The sequence below is a fragment of the Rhynchophorus ferrugineus genome, unplaced genomic scaffold (assembly GCF_030347505.1).
Source record: "Rhynchophorus ferrugineus isolate W39M unplaced genomic scaffold, kcgeb_rfMv2 rfM11, whole genome shotgun sequence".
Classification (NCBI taxonomy): Eukaryota; Metazoa; Arthropoda; class Insecta; order Coleoptera; family Curculionidae; genus Rhynchophorus; species Rhynchophorus ferrugineus.
Genome location: NW_027472590.1, coordinates 6,942,888 through 6,965,582, shown reverse-complemented (window position 1 = coordinate 6,965,582; position 22,695 = coordinate 6,942,888). Strand labels below are relative to the sequence as shown.

The 22,695-nt window shown below is 32.9% G+C and overlaps 1 protein-coding gene across 1 annotated transcript in view; it reads left to right on the top strand.

The window, feature by feature from the left end:
- Nucleotides 1-22,695, top strand: part of LOC143204721 (uncharacterized) — a 51,001-nt gene that overhangs the window by 11,462 nt on the left and 16,844 nt on the right. The window contains exons 2-3 of the mRNA XM_076417465.1: nucleotides 17,626-17,742; nucleotides 21,670-21,733. Coding sequence (XP_076273580.1) covers nucleotides 17,626-17,742; nucleotides 21,670-21,733 — 181 coding nt within the window. The remainder of the gene's footprint in view (nucleotides 1-17,625; nucleotides 17,743-21,669; nucleotides 21,734-22,695) is intronic.

Sequence of the window (22,695 nt, the reverse complement as noted above, 5' to 3'; positions counted from 1 at the left end):
TGTGTGCGAATTGAATTTAGGTCAGAATAATTAGCGAAAGTTTTGCCATTCAAAGAACAATGCAACCTTGGATATAATGTAATTAGATGGCGCCATATCAAGGTCGTGTTAGACATCACTTCCTACACAAAATGCAATCTTTTCCCACATATTATGAGACATGCGTGAGGCCTTGCGTTGCGATTTTTTATTTAGTTTTAGTTATATAGAGGACAGGTTTAGAAAGTCTATGTAATTATGGTAAGTGGCTTTCTGGTGAATTCAATATGCATTGATTCATTTTCATTGACTTTTATTATCCATTTCTGGGTACAATATAAATAATTGTTAGTTATCTCTTACAATTTTCTTGATGCTTCTTTACCTCTCCAATAGAAAATATTACCAGGCTGTAAAAACTTGATAAAATCACATTGCTTAATCAAATATGTAGCAGTTATCCTTAACTTGGTGAAGTATAGCCCAACGAACTATTTGATATACAAGAAACCAGATATTATATTGAATTTTTGTAATCTAACCATGACGGGATTTGATTAACACTTTTTGAATTTATATAATATATGGTTATTCAGTAGTCGACAGCAGTGAATGTTTAGTATTCAAACTATACCGGCTGGTTTGCGCTTTGCAAGATTTTACCACATTTCTCTAACATTTTTCTGCCATGGACTGAAAATACACAACTTGCTTGAAATTTTTACCTATATACAATTATATTAAAGACCCTTACACTATACATTACATATTAGGATGTCTAGAGATAACACTAAATTATTAAAATTTATTTTTTATTAATTATATCTTACATTAGCTTAGTACAATCTTAATTTACAAATTAAAATGTTGTGTTTTTTTGTTGAATTGTACATGATATATAGATCATACATGGTATAAAATGACATAAATGCGATTTATCCCGGTAGAAACAACTATCAGTTCATTGTTTTGTTAATTATAAGTCACAAAAATCGTGACACACGTAATGTTTGCTCCTTTCACCGCAAAATTCTAAGATTAACGACGTCTTTACTCTAATCACTGGCGGCAAATTGAATAACAATCGGCGCTATCTCGTCAATATTTACTTTTTTCTTATTCACAACATTTTTTTAAAAAGCGATAATTAGGCGAATGATCAGACCAGTTCGAAATTCGACATGGAACAGCCGCGTTTACGTAGTAACATTGTAATCGTAGAGTGAGACGGATAGAGGTACGACTCGGTCGCGCTTCTGCGAATTACAGATGTCCATTCTACGTGCGTTGTGATTCCCAGTTAGTCTAAGAGCTAGCGACGTTTCTGAGATAGAATTTCAGCTAAGCCGATTTCATTCATTTCAGATAATCCATATTTCACTCTCTCGGTTAGCACCCAGCCCATCTGGCTGCCTATTTTGTTTTTGTTCTGGCCTAAAACCAGGCGGTGGAATGCATGAGGCATATCTGGTCGTGGATACTTGCCCTGGAGTGACAAGTTGGACCGGGTTATGTGGAACTGCCTTGGGCTTACCAATACACTAAACCGAAACCACTGCACAGTTGATCCCTGTGGGTTGCTACTGCTACTGCATTGAATTTGGGGATATGTCGCCCGTTATTGAACACGGGGACCCGGCGAAAAACACAGACAGTGAAACTAACTATAGATTCGTGAACTTGAGTTAGCACACGACAGGATGCTGTCGTATGGGGACAAAAGTTATTACTGCAGCGACGGATGAGGTCGTTGCAGCTTGGAAAGAGGGTAGATTAGCGGTAACGCGGTGCTAAGCTCCCAGCATGTCGACCAGCTCGCGAACAAGCGCATTTTCAGAACAATTTGAGCTGAGTTGTTGTTTGTGGAAAAATTGTGATATGAAGTGCTTGATTTCTGGAGTGTAAGTTTCCTTGTTGATATTTGATTATTTGTGACAAACCGTGGAGCCTTTAAGATTCTCCTGAGGAGCTTATTTTGGAAAACTTGAAGCCGTTTCACCTGGTTGGGTGTAACAAACTTGAAGTAGACATTAGATCCATAGAGGACTACAGAATCTGCTATCTCCGAACCTTTCTGGATTTGGGAACGCCAACCGAACCGTCGGTCGAAATGGAGACCGACGTACGTAACGTTATCCAGCCATGGAACTGTTGCGTTGTCGATCTTAAGTTGCGAGATGCACAGTGCGTAAGGCTTCTTATGGAAAATGATGGCTTGGGTTTTCAGGGGGTTGATTTGCAACCTCCAGAATTTGAACCACTTGACCGCATGATCGAGCTGCTGCTTCTGTAAACGTTCTTGGGTGGTAACCTCGAGCCTGAAGTTCGTGAAGAAAGCAGTGTCATCAGCGTAAAACGCGAAACTGAAATAAAAATGTTAAATAAGGCTGGGGCCAGTGGGGAACCTTGAGGTACTCCAGCATCGATTTGTTTACGACTGGAAAGTGATTCCCTGATCTTGACCTGGAATGATCTGATGGATATGACTTGATGAGAGCGGTTAAGTCTTCTGGCAAGTCCAACCGCACGCATTTTGCGATTAAACCGTCGTACCGGGTAGAGTATTGCTAAACCTAACCTAAACCGCTGACCTCGTAGAGTATTGCCCTCTCGACAAGCTTCGAAATTGGCTCTGAGAAGGCTGATTGGCCTGTAGTCAGATGGAGATGATTTTGCTCCTTGCTTGAGAATAACCAATATAATATATTTTTTTTAAATATCGAAGTCGATATATAGATATTTTGTAAAATATCGAAATTCTTTTCGGCGTCCGACACCCATACTGATAGCACTCTTTCAACATACTTATTTTATTTTCCGGTCTTAATCAGTGTTCCTTATTATTTAACAATATAATTATTGTCTGGAAATTTTACGTATTTTGATACTTAAATAATATCATAAAATAAAAAAAAATTAAAATAAAATAAAATCAATAAAAATTACAGGCATACTTAAATAATTTGAAATTTTTTATAAATAAAAGGTAGCGTTTGACAAATTATAAAAAATCGTAAAAATGTTTGGCAATTGATTAACTATTTTTGTTAAGCCCATCAAAAGTCATTAAAAAATTATCCATTCTTAGTTGATTTAAACATTGGGTATTTTTACCTGTACAGATACGATGCCCACAGGTAAACGCAACCCCTGCCGCCCGCCCGATGGCCCGGATGCTGACCGAGAGAGTGAAAGAGATCAAATGTCAAAAGATTAGCTTATCTGAAATCCTTGTTTTCTCTACGTCGCTAGCTCCCGTACTAAGTATCCCGGGGTTTAATAACTGACCGATAATGTACGTCTAGTTGACGTGCGACGATAATTACTCGAACTCGTTAGTCACTAGCAAAAAAAATTGACGACCATAGAAGCCGTCCAAGACCCATTCGAATGCAACAAAAACCCGAAAACGTCGTCATGAATGCGTAAAAACGATAATAAAATGGTTTTTTCTTTTTTAATTTCGTTCTAATTTAAGGAATAAACAGTTTAGGAACTTTCTGAAGTTAAAAAGCACACGTATTGCAACTAGTCATTCGCTATCTAGTATTGTTTCCTTAATATTCAAATTTAGTTAGCGTCTGATTAATGTATTCCCATCGGTGCACTCCGCGACAAAACTTTAGCACACTACACATTTTTCATTCAAACTTGTAACAACATTCAATTTTTAGCTTTTGGATTGTACGATCAAGGATGATTAGTCATGGTATTTATGTAAACATTACAAGGAGATACCTATTGTAGGCGGCCTTTAATGTATATTGCTCGTAATATCGTGTTGGTCGGACGACGCGACAAAACTATAGCACTAGTAGGTAAAAAAACAAAGAATTTTTATTTCAGTTATAGGTACGTTCTGAAAATTTTTCACAACTTTCTCTGGTCGGTCGTCTGGTCTTTTCTTAAATAATGATAATACTATATATTATCATCCAGATCATTCAAATTGAATTACTTTTCGTCCGAAACTATTACATGGCACTGCTTTTTTGCAGGTTATATATTCTTCGCCAAATTACAAGCTTTCTTTTTATGTTTTTCAGTTAAAGGTGGTTTCTGTAAAACTTTTCTTCTTCTAAAATACCTAGCATCATATAGAAGACGTTCAATATCGTTTAAATCTGTTTTATTTGGATTGTACGATCAAGGACGATTAGTCATGGTATTTATGTAAACACTACAAAGAAATACCTATTGTAGGCGTCTTTAATGTAGATTTCTCGTAAAATCGTGTTGGTCGAACGACGCGACAAAACTATAGCACTAGTAGGTAAAAAAACAAAGAATTTTTATTTCAGTAATAGGTACATTCTGCAAATTTTTCACAGCTTCGGACAATCCAAAGTATTTTTTAGTTGTTCAACATTGTTAAATCGTTTACCATTTGTGTACACAGCACGTACTAGCTTCCTTTCCTTCAAAATACTTCTTCCAGTTTAGTGTCTGTAACTTTAAATCGTCTGGTCTTTTCTTAAATAATGATAATACTATATATTATCATCCTGATCATACAGATTGAATTACTTTTCGTCCGAAACTATTACATGGCACTACTTTTTTGCAGGTTATATATTCTTCACCAAATTGCAAGCTTTCTTTTTATATTTTTCAGTTATAGGTGGTTTCTGTAAAACTTTTCTTCTTCTAAAATATCTAGCATCATATAGAAGACGTTAAATATCTTTTAAATTTGTTTTAGTTGCAGGCATTTCTTGCATTGCAAAATTGCTTGTCTACGTTTATCGTTTGTACCTTTGGCCGACCTCCTGGATTTTTTGTATATACTTTTTCGAATTTTTTAAATAACTCATGATAACTTTTCTAGATTTCTTTATTATATTTGCTATTGGTGACATATTAAATTTTTGTTTTTTAAGATTATTGATAATATTCGTGAGGCACGATGGAAAAGTAAACTGATGTTTTAAGCACGTGTACTCATAAAACAAACAAAAAAACACGTATTAATCGTTTGCTAGACAAGTGTACACTTCATGTGTGCTATAGTTTTGTCGCGTGGTTCCGGTGGCACGATTTTGGCGTAACATACACCTAAACAATAATGGTCTTTTTGTAATGTTTACATGAATTCCGACCGATTGTCTTTAGTTGTAGAGTCTTACACATTTATTTTTGTTAAGAGTTGTAGTGAAAAATTTGTAGAGTGCTAAAGCTTTTTCGTGAACTGCAAGATTTCATAAATTTAATTAAACAAATTGGCTGACCGTTGATAGCTATAGATCTTTATGAATGGCCTCATTCTATAATACCACGGCGAGTTAACAATGCTGGGAATACTTTTGTTTTGATCAGTTTATATTATATTATTATCACAATTTCCTTGTATAACCCCATAATTGCAGATTGTAGGTCTACGCTGGCTTTGACGTTTGTTTATATAATAGTAGAGTATCGTCTAAGAACTCGCAACAATTTCTTGAACCGCATACAAAGTTTTTTCTACTTGCGCTTCTTGTTATAAATGTATATGACTCTTTCCATTGAAATTGGTCTTTACACCAGCTTTGCATCGGTTTGATCGATGACCTTTCGTCATTATCTTCGGCGTGAAATTGTTATTCCATCACCTTAGGTGTTCTGGGTTTTTCAGGCAAAGACGTCAATCTTAATCGATTAGGGGAATTTCGCGAAGACAAACAACAATTTGATATTGATGAACCCGCGTTTTTATCGATACCACACCGATTTGCAACTATTATTAGTTCGTTAAGAAAGTTTTCTCTTCCCTGATGCAACAAAAAACACCAAATAACTTTCTAGTTGAGCTATTAAAATATATTTTACATATTCACGTTCTACGCAAAACGGCCATTAATGACTAATTATCATAAACTATCAAACTGATAAGAATTAATGGTAAAAACGATCTAATTATATTTATTAATGTTTGACGCTGGTTGTTTACGTCTTGGATGCGTTGGAAATATCTTGAATGACGGTGAATTTTAACACTGCGTCCGTCTAGACCGCAACACAGTATACAATGTTACAGTTACAAAGCCAGTCGTTTACAATAAATGAATATGATAATATGTACGGTTGTCAGTTCACAGATAAACATTGTATGGCGTAAATAACTACTCATTTAGTCTCTGGATAAATACATCAGAGTTGTTCGATTATATAATCCAAAAATATATCCGGTCTGTAAATTAATTTTAAAGCATTTACAACAGATGGTGTTATTGTGTATTAAGTATCACCCGGCCAGCTTTTGTAACCAACTTGATGTTGAAGCCTCATGTTCCGTGCTTCATCGATTTCAACATGTGAATACTGGTTTTGACGTTTTAAAAGTGATGATTTTGACACCGAATACAAACAGCGTTCTGGACAGTCAAAAAAAAATTGAAACCCAGTAGAAAATTGCAGAAGTTGGGTTTAATGAAGAGATCGTGCTCGAGGAGGGTCACTGACTTATCAAACTGTCCCCGTATCACATATCGAAAACATCTCAATTATGATAATATCGCCGTTATAATATAAACGGATTAGTGGTCACATATATGGGTCGATTGTTCTTCTTCCTTTGCTTTATTCTTATAATGCTAGAACACATTTCGTGGTTATTTATAAATATTGTAGGAAAAAACGTATTTGATGAATCTTTCCAAATAATTTTTTGATATATATACGAATATATCATCGGATTTATTTGTAATATTATTCAATTAGTCTTATTTTACTATTTTTTGACAGTTAGATTTAATGTCTATTCTACTTAAAAATAGAATACATTTTATAGATATATCTGATATTTTTTTTTTATCGAATTTGGTGTGTTTTTCACAATCTCACATGAAACTGTGCTGTATTATCTATTTCTCTTTCAGTACTACCTACTAAAGTAATCAATTGTCAACAGTAATAAACCGTACTGATGATTGAATAATACGTTGAAACTATAGATATTTAGTTTTGACAATGATTTTGACATATTATCTGGTTTAAACTTTGATTTTTTAGAGTCAGGATTCATGTAGTGTGATCTAATTCATCACTATTCGTAATGTTGCAAAGAATGTTTCTTTTCCGTGTCATTGAAGCTGCTGCTTGCCTGGGTTTATGGAGTTCAACTAGCGTTTTAGTAATGTTGCGGATTTAGCTCTTGATCACCTTGCTTCAAAAAATAAAATAAAATATGTACATAATAATCGTTATAATAGTTAAATAAAAATAAACAAAAACATTGTTTAACCTATCGACTACACGTATTTTATATTTTACTATATATACACAATTTAGCTTAATACATACCTACCTATTCATCTGGTTACAATATTATTTTAACTACTACCAACTGATCACTGAATATAATTTTATATGTATGTCATAAAATTAAATTATTATATTTGTATTGTTTGGGCATCTGATTTTAGATAAAAGATATGTGAAAACTTTGTACGTGTCTTTGCAATTTAAGGGTTTCCTTTGATTTCCCCCTCTTCTCCCCATCAGACCCTGACTTGTTTCCAATGGGAGCACCTCGGAAGTACACTCTTTTATAAAAAATAATTTTGCAAATTGGTTCATAATTGACGGAGAAATCAGCGAATATACATTGAAAAAATATATACAGCCGAAGATAGAACCACCTCCGTTAACAAAAGTGGAATCCTCATCCATAATAGAACAAAATCTGATTATTTTTAACAATGTTCCTATTTTAAACTAACATTCAATCAATTTCCTTTACCAAATCCGTTGAATGACTATTTGTTTCGTATAGTATCTACTGAATGTGAACTGAAATTTACCGAAAGTCACGGGAATCCGAATTAAGCACAAAACGTTATTCGTAGAGGAAAAAAAATGACGCTCCTGTCGATATCGATAGCAGAATGACGCACGAAGCGATAATATAAACGCATCATAAACGTTGTTATTATTTTGATTATCCGCTATTAATATCGACTTTTCGCTATTTTTAACGGTTTAATGATCATCACATTTGCTTCGGTACCCATTCATAAAACACAAGTTTTATTTTCAGAACAGGCGACTCTAAACTTACGGCTTTTAGCATTACTTTTTTAGTAGGACCATGAATTCACTTTCGCAAATATACAGTGGAATTAACAAATTTTAATTCGCAGTCCTTAAAACGATGGTTTTAGGGAGTTTTTTCAGTTTTCTGAAAGAAACACTACTGTTGCAACATATGCTGACCATTCCAAGACTTCCTTCCTTCCGATTAAAAAACTTCCAAGTTCATCTTAACAAAGTCGAACTGTGTACCCATGTGACATTCACCCTTTGTAGAAGAACTTGTCCTTCAGTAAAATTGAATATCATAAACTTCCTCAAAAATGAATAATGGAAATGAAATATAAGTTGTTGATTGTTGAAGTTCTAAGAGATTAATAAAAAAATGTTGCAAGAGCTGTAAAGGATATGTTGTTGCAGCTCGAACGAGAAGTTCACATTCACCAGATATAGGGCCCTTTGATTATCCTTTATTCAAATAGACAATACGGAATAAATTTGTAAAAAATTGTGGAAAATATTTTAATTAATTCAATCTGAATAAATGATCAGATTACATGCAAGCACCAAATTCTAATGATAACCCATGGTATATTTCCGGAAATTTAACAAATAGATCAATTAAATCATCTCATTGAATTCTATTTAGACGCAGGAAATAAAATAAAAGTAGCAATTTCAAATAAAACTCCATTCTTTTATGTCCTTACCTCGAATACCACTACCTCGAGCACATTTATTAATAATTAATATACTCATATCATTGTTCATATCCCAAACGAGCAGTTCTCTTATTATATCTCTATCAACATTACTATCTAATCTGGTAGGTTTTTTTTTCATAACAGACACAGTTGCTTTTAATTGTTGGATGGAAATGAATCAAAATTAATAGGAAAGAGTCACGAGTGAATGTTAAACAGTATTTTGTCGAAAGATAAGTTTAATCATAGAAATTCATAAGCCTTTGTTTGGTTTTTATGACGTGGTAGACAAGACTGGGAATCCTAAAAAAGCTACATATTCAATACAAACAGAAATATTCTTGTATTACCAGCAAGTTTTTTGGATATCTCTAAAAAATAATTTCTAAACATTTAAGCCAATAACCACTCATCATATCCGTTCTAATCATTTTGTGGAGGCCCACATCATATATATACAATTCAAAGGTACTACAATTTAAATAAGAACAGATTTAACTTTAAATCTTAACAATGAAGTTGTTTCTTGTTGATGCTTAAGACAATCTCTATTTCAAAGGAAGTTGTGAAAAAGGGAATAAAGTTTGGATAATATCTTTATCTAGTTCGAGAGATTCACCTACCTAAAACGACATGGAAATAATTCTGACAAATATTTTGGGAGGAACTCTTTTTGTACAGAATGTTTTATCACAGTGGTTGTTGTCCATTTTTTCGACAGGCAATTTAGAATTTAAATATGTTTGACGGCTTTTTTTATAATTTGTTTTTATTTATACTCACATGATAGTTGATTTTCACTACAGAGATACATAATTTCATCTTTTATATGATCAGAGATCGTGTGAATTCCATTTGACACAGTTTGAACATTGAACAAAAACCTTGATGATTCTAAAAATATCTTGAGAAATTGCAAAAGTTCTTTGTTCTAAATGATTCATCAAAATATATTGGATTTTTGACGAAGAAAGTGACATAGACAACATTTAAAAAAACAGTAAGGTACTTAATTTTTCGTTCCACAATCATTGTTCGTCATTATTTTAATGGAAACTTATTTATAGCTTCTAATTTTGAGACCGACTGGTCAGTCATGTTTCATATCGATCCCATCCATATATATATGTATAAATAGACAGTGAAAATAATTGAGGCGATTTGGACTAGACCCGGTAATCTTCACAAATCTCTCATCTGCGGAGGCTCAACTATGGGCTAGGTGTAATATTTTTGGCGTCCTACCAAAAACCTAACGTTTTAAAAATATAGGTCGATTTTTTCCGTAATATTTTTTACTGCCGTCCATTTGTTATAACGCTTAATTTATACGTTCATCTCAAAACATTCTATTCGAGCCGTGTTTGTTATAGCATCGATGCGGGAACGACGAAAATCCAATCGATTTGGGCCCGGTACTTAATTATAAAGGTTCTAATTTTTTTGTAGGTATCACTTCGTTAGAGATATAATATGAAGCATAAATACATATAACACTTTGTTGTGGAACCGTTTTATGATGGCTATATTACAGTTACCAGTCCCATAGTTGGATTTCACATGACCAAATAGGCTTAATATATTCGTATATCTTATTATCTAATGATAACTTGGATTTCCATCCGATAAGCCAATACATTTGATATAGTTTAAGTCCAAGTTGTTTTTGTTTAGCAACTATGTGATTCTTCCAGGTTAGACATCGGTCTAGATAGTGCTATTTATTGATGTGCATATTCTTCTTAGCAGAGTGAATGTTACATGGGTAGATTTTGTTTACACGGCTATGTATTTGTTCTATAGTCCCGTGCTTATCACGAAATCCAAATTAATGTTCTGGAATAATCTTTCTTTCTTCTATTATATTATTAAACCTCTTTAAGTACATTTTCTCAAACATTTTCGAGATTATCATAAAGCAATATACAAGACTTAGAAAGGAACTGTTAAATGAAAAGTTAGGATAAAAAGAGAAAGGTAAAGAAATAAGAGTTATTAGAACTTCAATATTGAGACACTGAAAGGGTACATGGAGGAGAGAGTACTTCACAAGATAGGAAAACCCTGGAAAGAAGACTGGACAGTGACAGAAATACTGAAGGAATTTATACATGGAACAACAGAATATAGCGCAACTACATCACCATGTGCTTTTTTTTTAAATTATATATATCAAATAATACAGATTATCTTATTTAATATGTTGATGTCTAATTATGCGCTCTTATGCAATACGATGCAAACAAATGCAATGCAATTTTAATGACCTTAGGGTTATGACAGAGCTTTCAATATGCTTCCAGTTTCACCAACACTGTTATATAATATATTATTTGTTTAAAATGTAAGAGCTATGACGTCAGTGGCGATCGTGCGGTACAAAATAAAAAGTAAATGTTTTTGTTTTTAAAGAATCGGTTTTAAAAGAATCTACAATATCTATTTGAGATATTTCGAATCAAGGTCGACAATCCTGTTTACTTATATAGGAAATAAGCCTTCTAATCATATTATTTAGGGTCAAGAGCGTTATTCGGTAATAAATAATTTCAAACGATAACAACATATTATACATAGTGTATAAAAACACAAAAAAACAATTTTACGGTTATTTATATACCATTATGTTGTCATATAATTTATTAGGTATTATCTATAACAAAATTCACAGCGTTAACATTTTTCGGTACTCTTTCGTTCTATAACAGGCAATTAAACTCGCCTCCATAGTTAAACACATTTTTTTGGCAATATTAGTTTTTTATTCAACATAATTCCCTTCAAGGGTGATACACTAATTATAGCGACCCTCTAACGTTTCGATACCAATTTTGTAGTACGATTTGTCCTTTACCTCAAGATAGGCCTCAGTTTCGGCGATCACCTCTTCATTCGACGAAAATTTCTTCCCAGCGAGCATTCTTTTGAGATCTGAGAACAGGAAATAGTCGCTGGAGGCCAGACTGGAGAATACGGTGGATGGAGGGATTTTTGCCAGTGTTTTCACTGACTTGTGACACGGTGCATTGTCTTGGTGAAGCAGCACTTTCTTTTTCTTCAAATGTATTCCATGCGCATCCCAAAATACAGGCGCCATAAACTTGCCAGCCGACTGTTGCGTTTTCCCACGCTTTGGAGTCGGGAATCGTATGCAGTCCGCTCGGATGATCATCTTCACTGTTCCGAATCATCAAGTCGTCGTTCAAAATCATTTTGTGGATTTTTTAATGTTTTCATCGGTAACAACCTCTTTTGGCCGTCCACTGCGTTCACCGTGTTCGGTGCTCATTTCACCACGTCTAAACTTAGCATACCAATCCTTGTGTCCGGAAACTTGGCATCCAGCCAAATTTTTGCTTTAATTGTATTTTTTCCTTTCAAAAAGTAATATTTTATCAGCATGCGAAATTCCTTTTTATCCATGTTTTTCGCAATAACAAAAGTTGCTTCACTCAAAATGCTATAATTCACAAACTTATGATCCATATGGATATGGATTTAATTCTAGTAGCGCCATCTATGTGTCAGGCCGGGGATTTTTCAGTTAGTTAAACTTTAGTTTAGTGTTATCTTTCAGACGACTTACGATCTTAATCTCCTGAGATGTATCTATTGATGTTATCTACGAAACGACCCATTTTTTTGGTATTCTTACAGGAATTGAAGGCTGCTCAGACAGGCCACGACTCATATGTCGGAACAATTAGTAATCAGAAGGAGCAAGGTCTGGGGAATACGACGGGTGCAGTTTCAGTTTCCATTTTAATGTTTCCAAGTATGTTTTCACCAGTTTTGCAACATGTGGTCGAACGTTGTCAGACTGAAGAATAATATTGTTGGGTCTTTGTTCAATTACATCAGTTGTAGTCGATAGCGATTTTTTGTCTACCCTGCTTTGCCTTCGGTATCAAGATCACCACTTTTAAAACGTTGAAACCAGTATTCACATGTTGCAATCGATGGAGCATGATTGTCATAAGCTTCACATAGCATTCTATGACCTTCGGTCGCCTTTTTATTGAAATTGGGGTCAAAAAATAAAAATTCTCGCGAATGCGATTTACAATAACAAGGACAATCACGGAACTCGTAATAAATAAAACAACTAAACCGATAAAGAATCATTGTCGGATAGAATAATAGGGATACTTTAGTCATCCACCCCGTCTTTCAATAAAACGTCCATAAATCATCGAACTTTTAATATTCGAGAGGCAAGAAAAACCCACTCCGAACTATTTCCCAATAATCCTCCCGACAAAAACTGAGGGGCCCCGGGGGATCCGCGATTATTCTTCTCTTTCCTCGGTACAATACATGCCTGTGACCTCCTTAGAAATCGCATCGGGCCGCGCCGACCTCCCCGACTGCCGCGTCAGTCGAAAAGAGAAAACCTCTAACGCAAATTGGCAAGAGAGAAACACCCCTACGTCAAACCTTTATTCTCGCCGCGATAGTTGACGTCAACGTAACTTTTACATTTCTAATAAGGAGATAAAAATAACCCAAAGAATGTCGGGCGCGATTCGACGTCGAAACTGCATAAAATGGCGGAGGATCCTATCCTTCGCCATTTTATTCTATTCTATTCTTTCGTGTCCGATGATCGCCGGACACGTCAACGGAAAAAGGTCGTAATTGCCTCTGATTATATTCAATCTGCTTGGACGAATCTATACAACCTTTTATAGACTATTGACGTCACAGTTGACGCAAGTTCTAACGGGGTTTCGAATATGTGTCGGGCCGGTACGGGTCCGATTTTTTTCTATTGGGCGGTATCGAACAATTAACCTGTATTCCCGGCACTGTTGTCCGACGGGCTGTCGCAGGATGCGAGCCGTATACCTGCGAGCGGCGGACATTGTCAATTATAACTTGTCAAGCGACGATTGGGGGGTCGGCGACAATGATATTTCTAATTTGGGTCTTTAACCGGTCAATGTTTCGGGCAAAACGAATGTTGGTCACCGAACAACACCTGGTGTGACGGAAACGCAGTTTTGTTTACCGATTTTCAACCAGACTTCCACGAAATCGCCGATAGAAGATGATTGATGAGAGCCGAAGGATGATAAACGAAGATGAGAGCTTAATTTTTACATTTTAGGATCCCCAAATATAGTGGGTGGCCGAATTATGAGGGACAACATTGATTTTACTTGGATTTCTGTAACAAATGATTAACTGAGGGTCTGTTATATATGTTTTATTAGTATCTGTAATATATTTGGATCATAAGAACAACAAAAAATATATAAAATAGTTATGATCAATATGACAATTAATTTTAATGTTTTGTGATGCCTCCCAATACATATTTACGCATCTTCCTGAAGTTTGGAGTTGTGATGCCATTCTCTGATCTGCTCTGCTGCTTGGTGGTAATCACTTCTTTTGCAATCATCCGTGTGATGAATTTCCTTGCCAAGGCAACACAGTGATTTTTATTTCCATTAAATATGCAGTAAAACTTCTAGCATTGTGAATCGGTGCCGAATCATACATAAAGATGTTGTTGTCATCGTCGGGGAACCATTCACTGATCTGCGGTAATAATCAGGTTTGTAGTACTCACTTATAATGGTCTGGTTTCATTGTCCCTTCTACAATTTATAGGCGTCCCATGCCTTTGGCTGGGATAACAAACCACACCATGACCAATACCGGATATTTAATCCTCTCTACAAGGAAATTAGCATGGAACTGTTCACCAGGACGTTGTATTACAAAAGGCCGTTTGTCAATCAAAATTTGGAAGGAAAGCACACCTGTAAATTAATAGAATTATTACTAGGAAATAGCTATTGACCAAATGTATTGTCCAAAAGAGTTATATTATACTTGCGGGACTCCAGGCTGCGATGTTCTCCAGCCCATTGGAGTCACATCACATCAGATAATGAAATAACTGATAGCTTGGACTTCTAGTATTGGAAAATCATCCAGTTTCAGATTTTTTGTTATACAAATATCTTTATATTATCATAGATAGTAAGAATGGTGTTGGACTTCCGTGACATTTCCATTTATTTACTTAACATCCAAGATAAAATGAGTTTTCAGAAATTTTCAAACTTTTACTACATCCAGCAATTTCATTTTCTTACGTCTATGACAATGACATCAATTATATCTATGGCATCAAGCTGGCTTTGTTGCCAATGTTGGAATAACAGGTGCTGCAATAACAATACAAAAAGTGTCACATCATCTAGTAGGCTTTGGTGTTTGACACTGTCAGAGAAAAACGAACATAACCTAATTTTTGACGAGAATTGGTAATATTTCTCACAGTGTTCACATAGCCAGATAGTAAACGTTAATTCCCAGCTTCTCTAATTATTTGTTTCTAATATTTGGCATGAAATCGTATTATTGTTATCGTAAACCATCGACGGAAAGCGTCAAATTAAGCTAACCAGTCTGGAGATCGTCGGGTTAGAATTAGAAGCCAAACAATTGAATTATTCTAACAGTCATCCAGCATAATAACGCACCATAAACAAAAGCAAGCGCTTCCACAAATCCCACTGTTAAAACACGCTACTATTTAATTAAAATGTCACCTTTACAGCGGGGAATAATAGACAGACTGTGCACGTAACAGAGAGCGGGTATAATAAGAGCAACAAATAATTTCTTTCGCACCATTAAACATTCTTCGCCAAGTGCTACTCCGCGGGAAATTGAATTATAAGTAGGTTAGCAACCGGTTTTTTTTCATTTTTCCCATTTTTTCTTAATTATGGAGGAACAGAAAAGGATACATTATAACGAGAAGAGCTTGTAAACCTATTTTGTTAGACTTTATGGGTATTTTTCTGTGCTATAAAGTCGGTTTTCTTCATTTACATATGGAGCCAACTTTTTTTTCGTATTGAATCATAGCACACAGGTTGCAGACGTTGAAATTTATTAGTCGATTTGGTTGCCAGCTGAATTTTCAAATTTCGCTATTAAGCCGGATATAAATAATGCAAATTGTCAAAAAGAAAACTACCAATATTTATTAATAGATGAACGTTTCGCTCCTTCGCAAGCAATCTGACGTCAATACCATTTTTTGTCGTTTTTCTGGTAGGATAATTGGTATAATTATAGACCCACGGCTGTATTTATAGTTATTTTACGTAAAATTATAACGAAAACTAGTTATTAACCATCACCAACATGTATATTATTATTAACACCTTAAAATATGTTGCCACTAAACTAATCACTAACAAAAAATGACAATTTATCGAAATATCTATCATATTGACATAAAATCAGTCTTATCCACAAGATATATTAGTGTATTTTACTGTCAAATGTCAATAATATTATTTTTATAAATTTTGCTATTTTAGAATCTACGAAACCTTTCCAAAAAACAATACCACTGAAATATGATACTTTGATGTCTGATACTAATGCCTAAATAGCTTTAAGAAGAATTAGGGTGTCTTTCACAATTTGACGGCCGTAAATGTACTATTGCCTAAATAATTTTAAGAAGAATTAAGTTATGTTCAAGAATTTGACGGTTATAAACGTCATTCTTGTTTCTTTTAGAATTGTCTAAATGAGTGTTGTTCGCTACATTAATTTTAAGAAGAATTTGACTAAGTTCTTCAGTTTTAGAACTGCAAATGTTATTTTTTACAATTGAATTTTAAATGTATTTTTGTGTACATTAAAAAATATGTCGAAAAGCGACATTAGAAAAATATCTTGAACATTATATAACTAGAAATACAATTTATAATATTATCCGTTTAAAATAGTTTAATGCAATATTTGTTTAAAAAATATTTCGTTTTTAATATTATTTTATTATATATATATATATATATATATATATATATATATATATATATATATATATATATAATTTATTTAATATTATTTTATACATTTTATTATTTTATAATCTAGGAAAACAACAATGACGTATTCAATCTTTTAATTAGTAGAAATAGAAAAGCAGTTATTGACAATTATCAATATTTTTAGTTATTATTATTTTCCAAAACATAATCACATCACATAACACCACTGAAATGACACTTGTCAAAAATGACAACTAATTAATATATTTAAGGCATATATCAGTGCTACCAACATAAACTTTTAGTGTATGTAATTGTCAAATATCATATGTTATATCCTAAAAACATAAACATATAAACTTGTCAAAATTGTTTTTTATAAAGTTTTTATCTTAAAATTGTTTAGACAAATTTAAATAATATTACGAAAAATGGTTGTCAAATTATTACTGTCATAGGTGACAATTAACGAAATTTCTATTGTATTAATCTAAAATCAATGCTACAAAAATAGCAATAAAAACAAAAATGTCAAAAATTTATATTTTATCGGATCTCTTATTCTAAAATTAATTAAACCTACTTATTAATAATTATTAATATTTTAATTTTTACTAAAACACTTTAAAACACTAAGTCACTGAACTCGCAACTGTCAAAAATGACATATATTCCAAATATATATCGTGTTATTCTATAATTAATGCTACTAATAAAAAATATTAGTTTATTTTGTTGTCATGTATCACACATCATGACATATACACAAAAACATGCTAAAAGGGTCTTTTAATACGGTTTTATTATGTTAGAATTCACAAAAACTATAACGACGTATTACATTTTCTAATTTCTATTTATACAATCCAAGAAATTCAACAAAGCGCAATTAATAAAGCCCGTACAGACCCAGTATAAATATTTGACCATTTTATGTGCGTTAAACTTTAACAAAGGTGTAATTCACGACTATAGAGTTCAAGTTCATTGTTTCCTCGTTCAAATTTATTTTTTAAATGTATTAATCTCTAAACGCGAAGCTCTTTTCGCATATATATATATGAGCGTTAAGTAGGTTAAGCTTATTCAAAAATTCAATAACTTGTTTTTTGTTACAGGTCGCCATTAAAATTATAGATAAGTCACAATTGGATGCGAGTAATCTTCAGAAGGTGTATCGGGAAGTAGACATCATGAAAAGACTGGATCATCCACACATTATTAAACTTTATCAGGTAATTTTGTTTGTTCTTGTCATCTGTTATTAGTTTTTAGTGTTGTATGATTTAATAATTATATATATTACATTATATATATATAATAATTATATATATATATATATATATATATTATATTATACATTAATTATATTGTTTGAGAATTAAAAACAACATAAAAATTGTTGTTCTAGATAAATATTGTTGCCTACGTTAATTTTAAAAAGAGAATGATCATTTTTGACAGGAAATAGTCACTGGGGGCCAGGTCTGGAGAATACGGTGGACGAGGAAGCCCAATTCATGGATTTTTGCCATCGTTTTCACTGATTTGTGACATGGTGCATTGTCTTGGTGTAGCAGCCCTTTCTTTTCCTTCAAATGCGGCCGTTTTTCGGCGATTTCGTTCTTCAAACGGCCCAATAACGCTATGTAATAGTCGCTGTTGATAGTCCTTTCAAGGCAGTCAATGAAAATTATTCCATGCGCATCCGAAAATACAGACGCCATAACCTTGCCAGCCGACTGTTGCGTTTTCCCGCGCTTTGGAGCGGGTTCAGCGTGTGCAGTCCACTTGGATGACTGTCGATTGAACTTCGGAATGAAATGATGGAGCCATGTTTCATCCATTGTGACATATCAACGCAAAAACTAGGGCTTCTTACGCTTGATAATCTTCAAACGCTGCTCCGAATCATCAACTCGTCCTTGTTTTTGGTCAGAGTTTTCTCACACCCAAATATTTGTACATAATAAGAGGTACACGTTCAGTTAGTATCTTCAGAGTGTCTGCTATTTCATTTAATTTCAATTTACGGTCATTCAAAGTCATTTTGTGGATTCTTTTAAAGTGTTCGTCGGTAACAACCTCTTTTGGGCGTCCACTACATTCACCGTTTTTTTGCTTATTTCACCACGTCTGAACAGATCCTGATTTGGTTCCAATGGGACTACCCAGGAAGTGCATTCTTTCGTATAAAAGAAGAATTTTAAAAATCGGTCCACAATTGACGGAGAAATCGGCGAACATATATTAAAAAATGTATACAATTGAACATAGAACCTCCTCCTCTTTCGAAGTCTGTTAAAAATAAGAATTCACAAGACTTTAACCCCACTTATCACAGGATAACCCAATTCTTTCCTTGAAATTGTTTCAAATTAACGATGGAGTTGATAAATATACGATTGAGAGCGAGCAAATATGGATAATTATGTTTTTGTGTTTATTTACTGGGAACTTTGTAGGTCGGAGCTTGATGCCGTAAATTAATTAAAAAGGAACAATAGCGATTGATGTCATTTAGTACAAAAACCAATCTTTAATTAACGTCATCGGCTCGAGTCAATAGAGACATTATAATTGCAATTATTCAGCATATTTTCGCGTAAATATAAACGGATGGAAATTAGTGTGAACCCGTGGTTCATTGACAGTATACAATCGAACGCCTAAATAATTTATTTATCCGAAAATGTTTTTGTTTAAGACGATAAATCACTTCGCGGAAATAAATTTATTTTCGTTTGTTCTTTTGGGAGAAGGGGGGGAGGCTTTTAAACGGATTTATACTAAAAGGCCATTAAACAAAGCCCGTGAAATATTCGGTGAAATTTTTTGATTAACCGATCCGAACAATAATCCCGTTTTTTTTTCGAGCGGTGTCGACGAATCCATCACAATTCATCGGGAAACAATCGACGAAGCGTCCCACTTAACCCAAAACACCATAAAATCGCCGAATCTCATCCGTGCTAGTGAACATTACCTTCAACTTGACTGCCGTGACGCCAATGACGGCGGTGACGTCATGACGTCGCCTGGCAACGCGTTGAACGTCTTTGCCTCCGGCCGGCGTTGCCGGTTTTTTTTTTCTGAGCAACCCGCCGACCCCCTCGACCTCCTCGCCACCCCCCGTCTCGTCCCACTCCGGGCCACTCGGTTTGCTTTTAATTAAGCTATTATTAAGATTGAACCGTTAAGATTGAATTTAATCTTGGCCGGATTGTTTTTGTGTCAAACCGGGGAAAAAAATAGAATCGATTCGCCAAATCATATTTACGTACTGCTGTGAGGAAACGAGTCAATTAATTACCGGGCTGTCGATGTCCGGCGTTGTCGGATTGTTAATTTACGTAATAACGTGATTAATTTTCAAGTAACGTCGGCGTATAAATCAGCTCCGATCTTGTTATACAACGACCAACCGCGGAAAAGAGTTCGATTAGCTCGATACTGTTGCCTGAATAATATTAAGAAGAGTTAGGTTATATTTCACAATTTGACAGCTGTAAACGTCTAGTATTGTTACTATTACCTAAATATTTTAAAGAAGAGTTAGATTAGATCTCACAATTTGGCGGATGTAAACGTCTGATACTGTTGCCTCAATAATTTTAAGACGAATTAGATTATATCTCACAATTTGATGACTGTAAACGTCTGATATTATTGTCTAAAGTTTTTTTAGAAGAGGTAGGTTATATTTAAAAATTCGATAGCTGCAAACGTCTAATACTGTTGCCTAAATTATTTTAAGAAGAGTTCATTCTCCACAATCTGAACGTCATTTTTCTCTCGCTTCTTTCAGAATCTGATAATGTTATATCATTTTAACACTTGCAGAATTAAAAGTATAACAAACATTGACATAATTTAATTTAATTGTTTGACAAATTAACGTTGTTGCTTGCATAAAAATTATTGATATAATTATGCATTTATATATATATATATATATATATATAATATATTTTTCTCCTGCGTTTAAACTATGATGTTTTTATTGCAATATTTGTTTAAAAAATATTTGGCACATTAAAAACAAGCGCATAGTAACGTTATATATATATATATATATATATATATATATATATATATATATATATTACAGTCAAAATATTGTTCTTATAGTTATTTGTTTTGTATTGCCTGAGTAAATTTTAAGAAGAATTGGGTTAATTTCAATAAATAACAAATTCACTGATATTTCACTGAAACAATTTTGATTACAAAAATACGATAAAATAAGACATTAAATTATTTGAGTTTTGAAAACAAATAAAAAATGATTTATTATATTAATATATTAATATTTATATTAATATTTGAAAGAATTATGTAGAATATTACAATTTCATAACCATAAATGTAATTTTTTGTCTACAAATGTTTAACTTATATAGTCAAATAAATAACACTTTCTGATTTAGAATAGTTTGAAAGCTAAAAATAATTTTGTATAGTTAAATTATATTGTCCACGTTAATTTAGAGAAGAATTGGTTTATATATAGCAAATTGACAATTGTCTTTAACAAAGGAAATCTTTTATCGTGTTACCAACACACTCAGTCCTAAAAATTGCTAAGTAGATTAAAGAAAATAATTAATCTGATATAAATATATTGATTTATTTGTTTGATTGATTTATTCTTTTTGAATTAATTTATAATAATTTAAAAATGGATTGGTTATGTTTAATAATATGACAGGTAAAAAGGAGTAATATTTCTTTAACAAAAAATATTTATTTTCCTATAATCAATTGGAGATGTTTTCAAATAATTATAAATCTGTAACATATAAATTCGAAACAATATGATATCTATTAAAGAATAAAACCGATTTATAACCGTTTCGTAACGTTCAATTTCGTCTTGATCTAATTTTAGCTCGATAATAATCCGAAGTGGATATTTTCGTACGTATTATTTTACAATTTTCCCATTAACATATTTATTAATGCGAAATCGGTTCATAGTTCATATTTGATGAAGAATTTGCATAACAAATACTTCGAGCACAATTGCAATTCTATTGTTAATTGGCGATTTACATTTTATAACCACTAGCCAATATAATAATTAATATCGTAGGCGGTCATGAATTTTCCTTTTGTTTCGTTTGATAAATATTTTTTTATTGACATTTTTCATTTTACAGGTTATGGAGACGAAAAATATGATTTACTTAGTATCTGAATATGCAAGTCAGGGAGAGATTTTTGGTAAGTGTTCTCGTTATTTTTAATTAGAATTTGTATTGTTATCTTCATTATTTACGAGATTAGTTATTTTTACGTTATTGCATTGACAACAAAATATGTTTTATCGATGTTTGTATAACTTCCTGTTTTATCTGCTTGGGATTGTTGACAATGACAAGTCTATAATTGTTTTGACGTTGAAAAAAAATCATTGTTATCAGAAATTATGAACTAAATATATTTTTTACTTCGTTTTGTTAGAGAAACAAAAATAACTGGACGAAAAGCATAATGGAAAATAATTTATTTGGTTATTTGGTTAATTTTAAATAGGTTAGGTTATGTCTCGCGAATTGACAGCCTTAAACGTCTGGTACTGTTGCCTGAATAATTAAAAAAAAGGTTATGTTCAACAATTTGACATAGGTAAATGTAATTTTTCTCTTTTTTTACAGAATTTGGAAATATTATGCCATTTTAATAACAACAAAATTAAACATACTATAAACATTGGCATATAGTTTAATTAAATTGTTCGAGATGAGAATGTTTTGCCTGAATTAATTTAAAGAAGAGTTTGTCTATATTGCACAATTTGAGAATTGGAGATGTAATTTTTGCTTATTAGTTACAGAAATTATCAACTAAGTACAGTCTTTTTTGTTTTGTGTTTTATTAACAAAACAAAAATAAAAAATAAAACAAAAAGAACAAATATAAATGGAACAATGGACAGCTGTAAACGTCTGATATTGTTACTGTTGCCTGAATAAATTTTAGAAATAGTTAGGTTATGTTCATCAATTTGTCATATGTAAATGTGATTTTTCTCTTGTTTCGTTGCATTATTTGGTAGTATTATGTCCTTTAATAACAGCAACATTAAAAATACAATAAGCATTGATATATACATTAATTAAATTGTTTGAGAAATTAATTGTTATTAGAAATTATCAACTAAGTATAGTTTAATTTTTTTTATT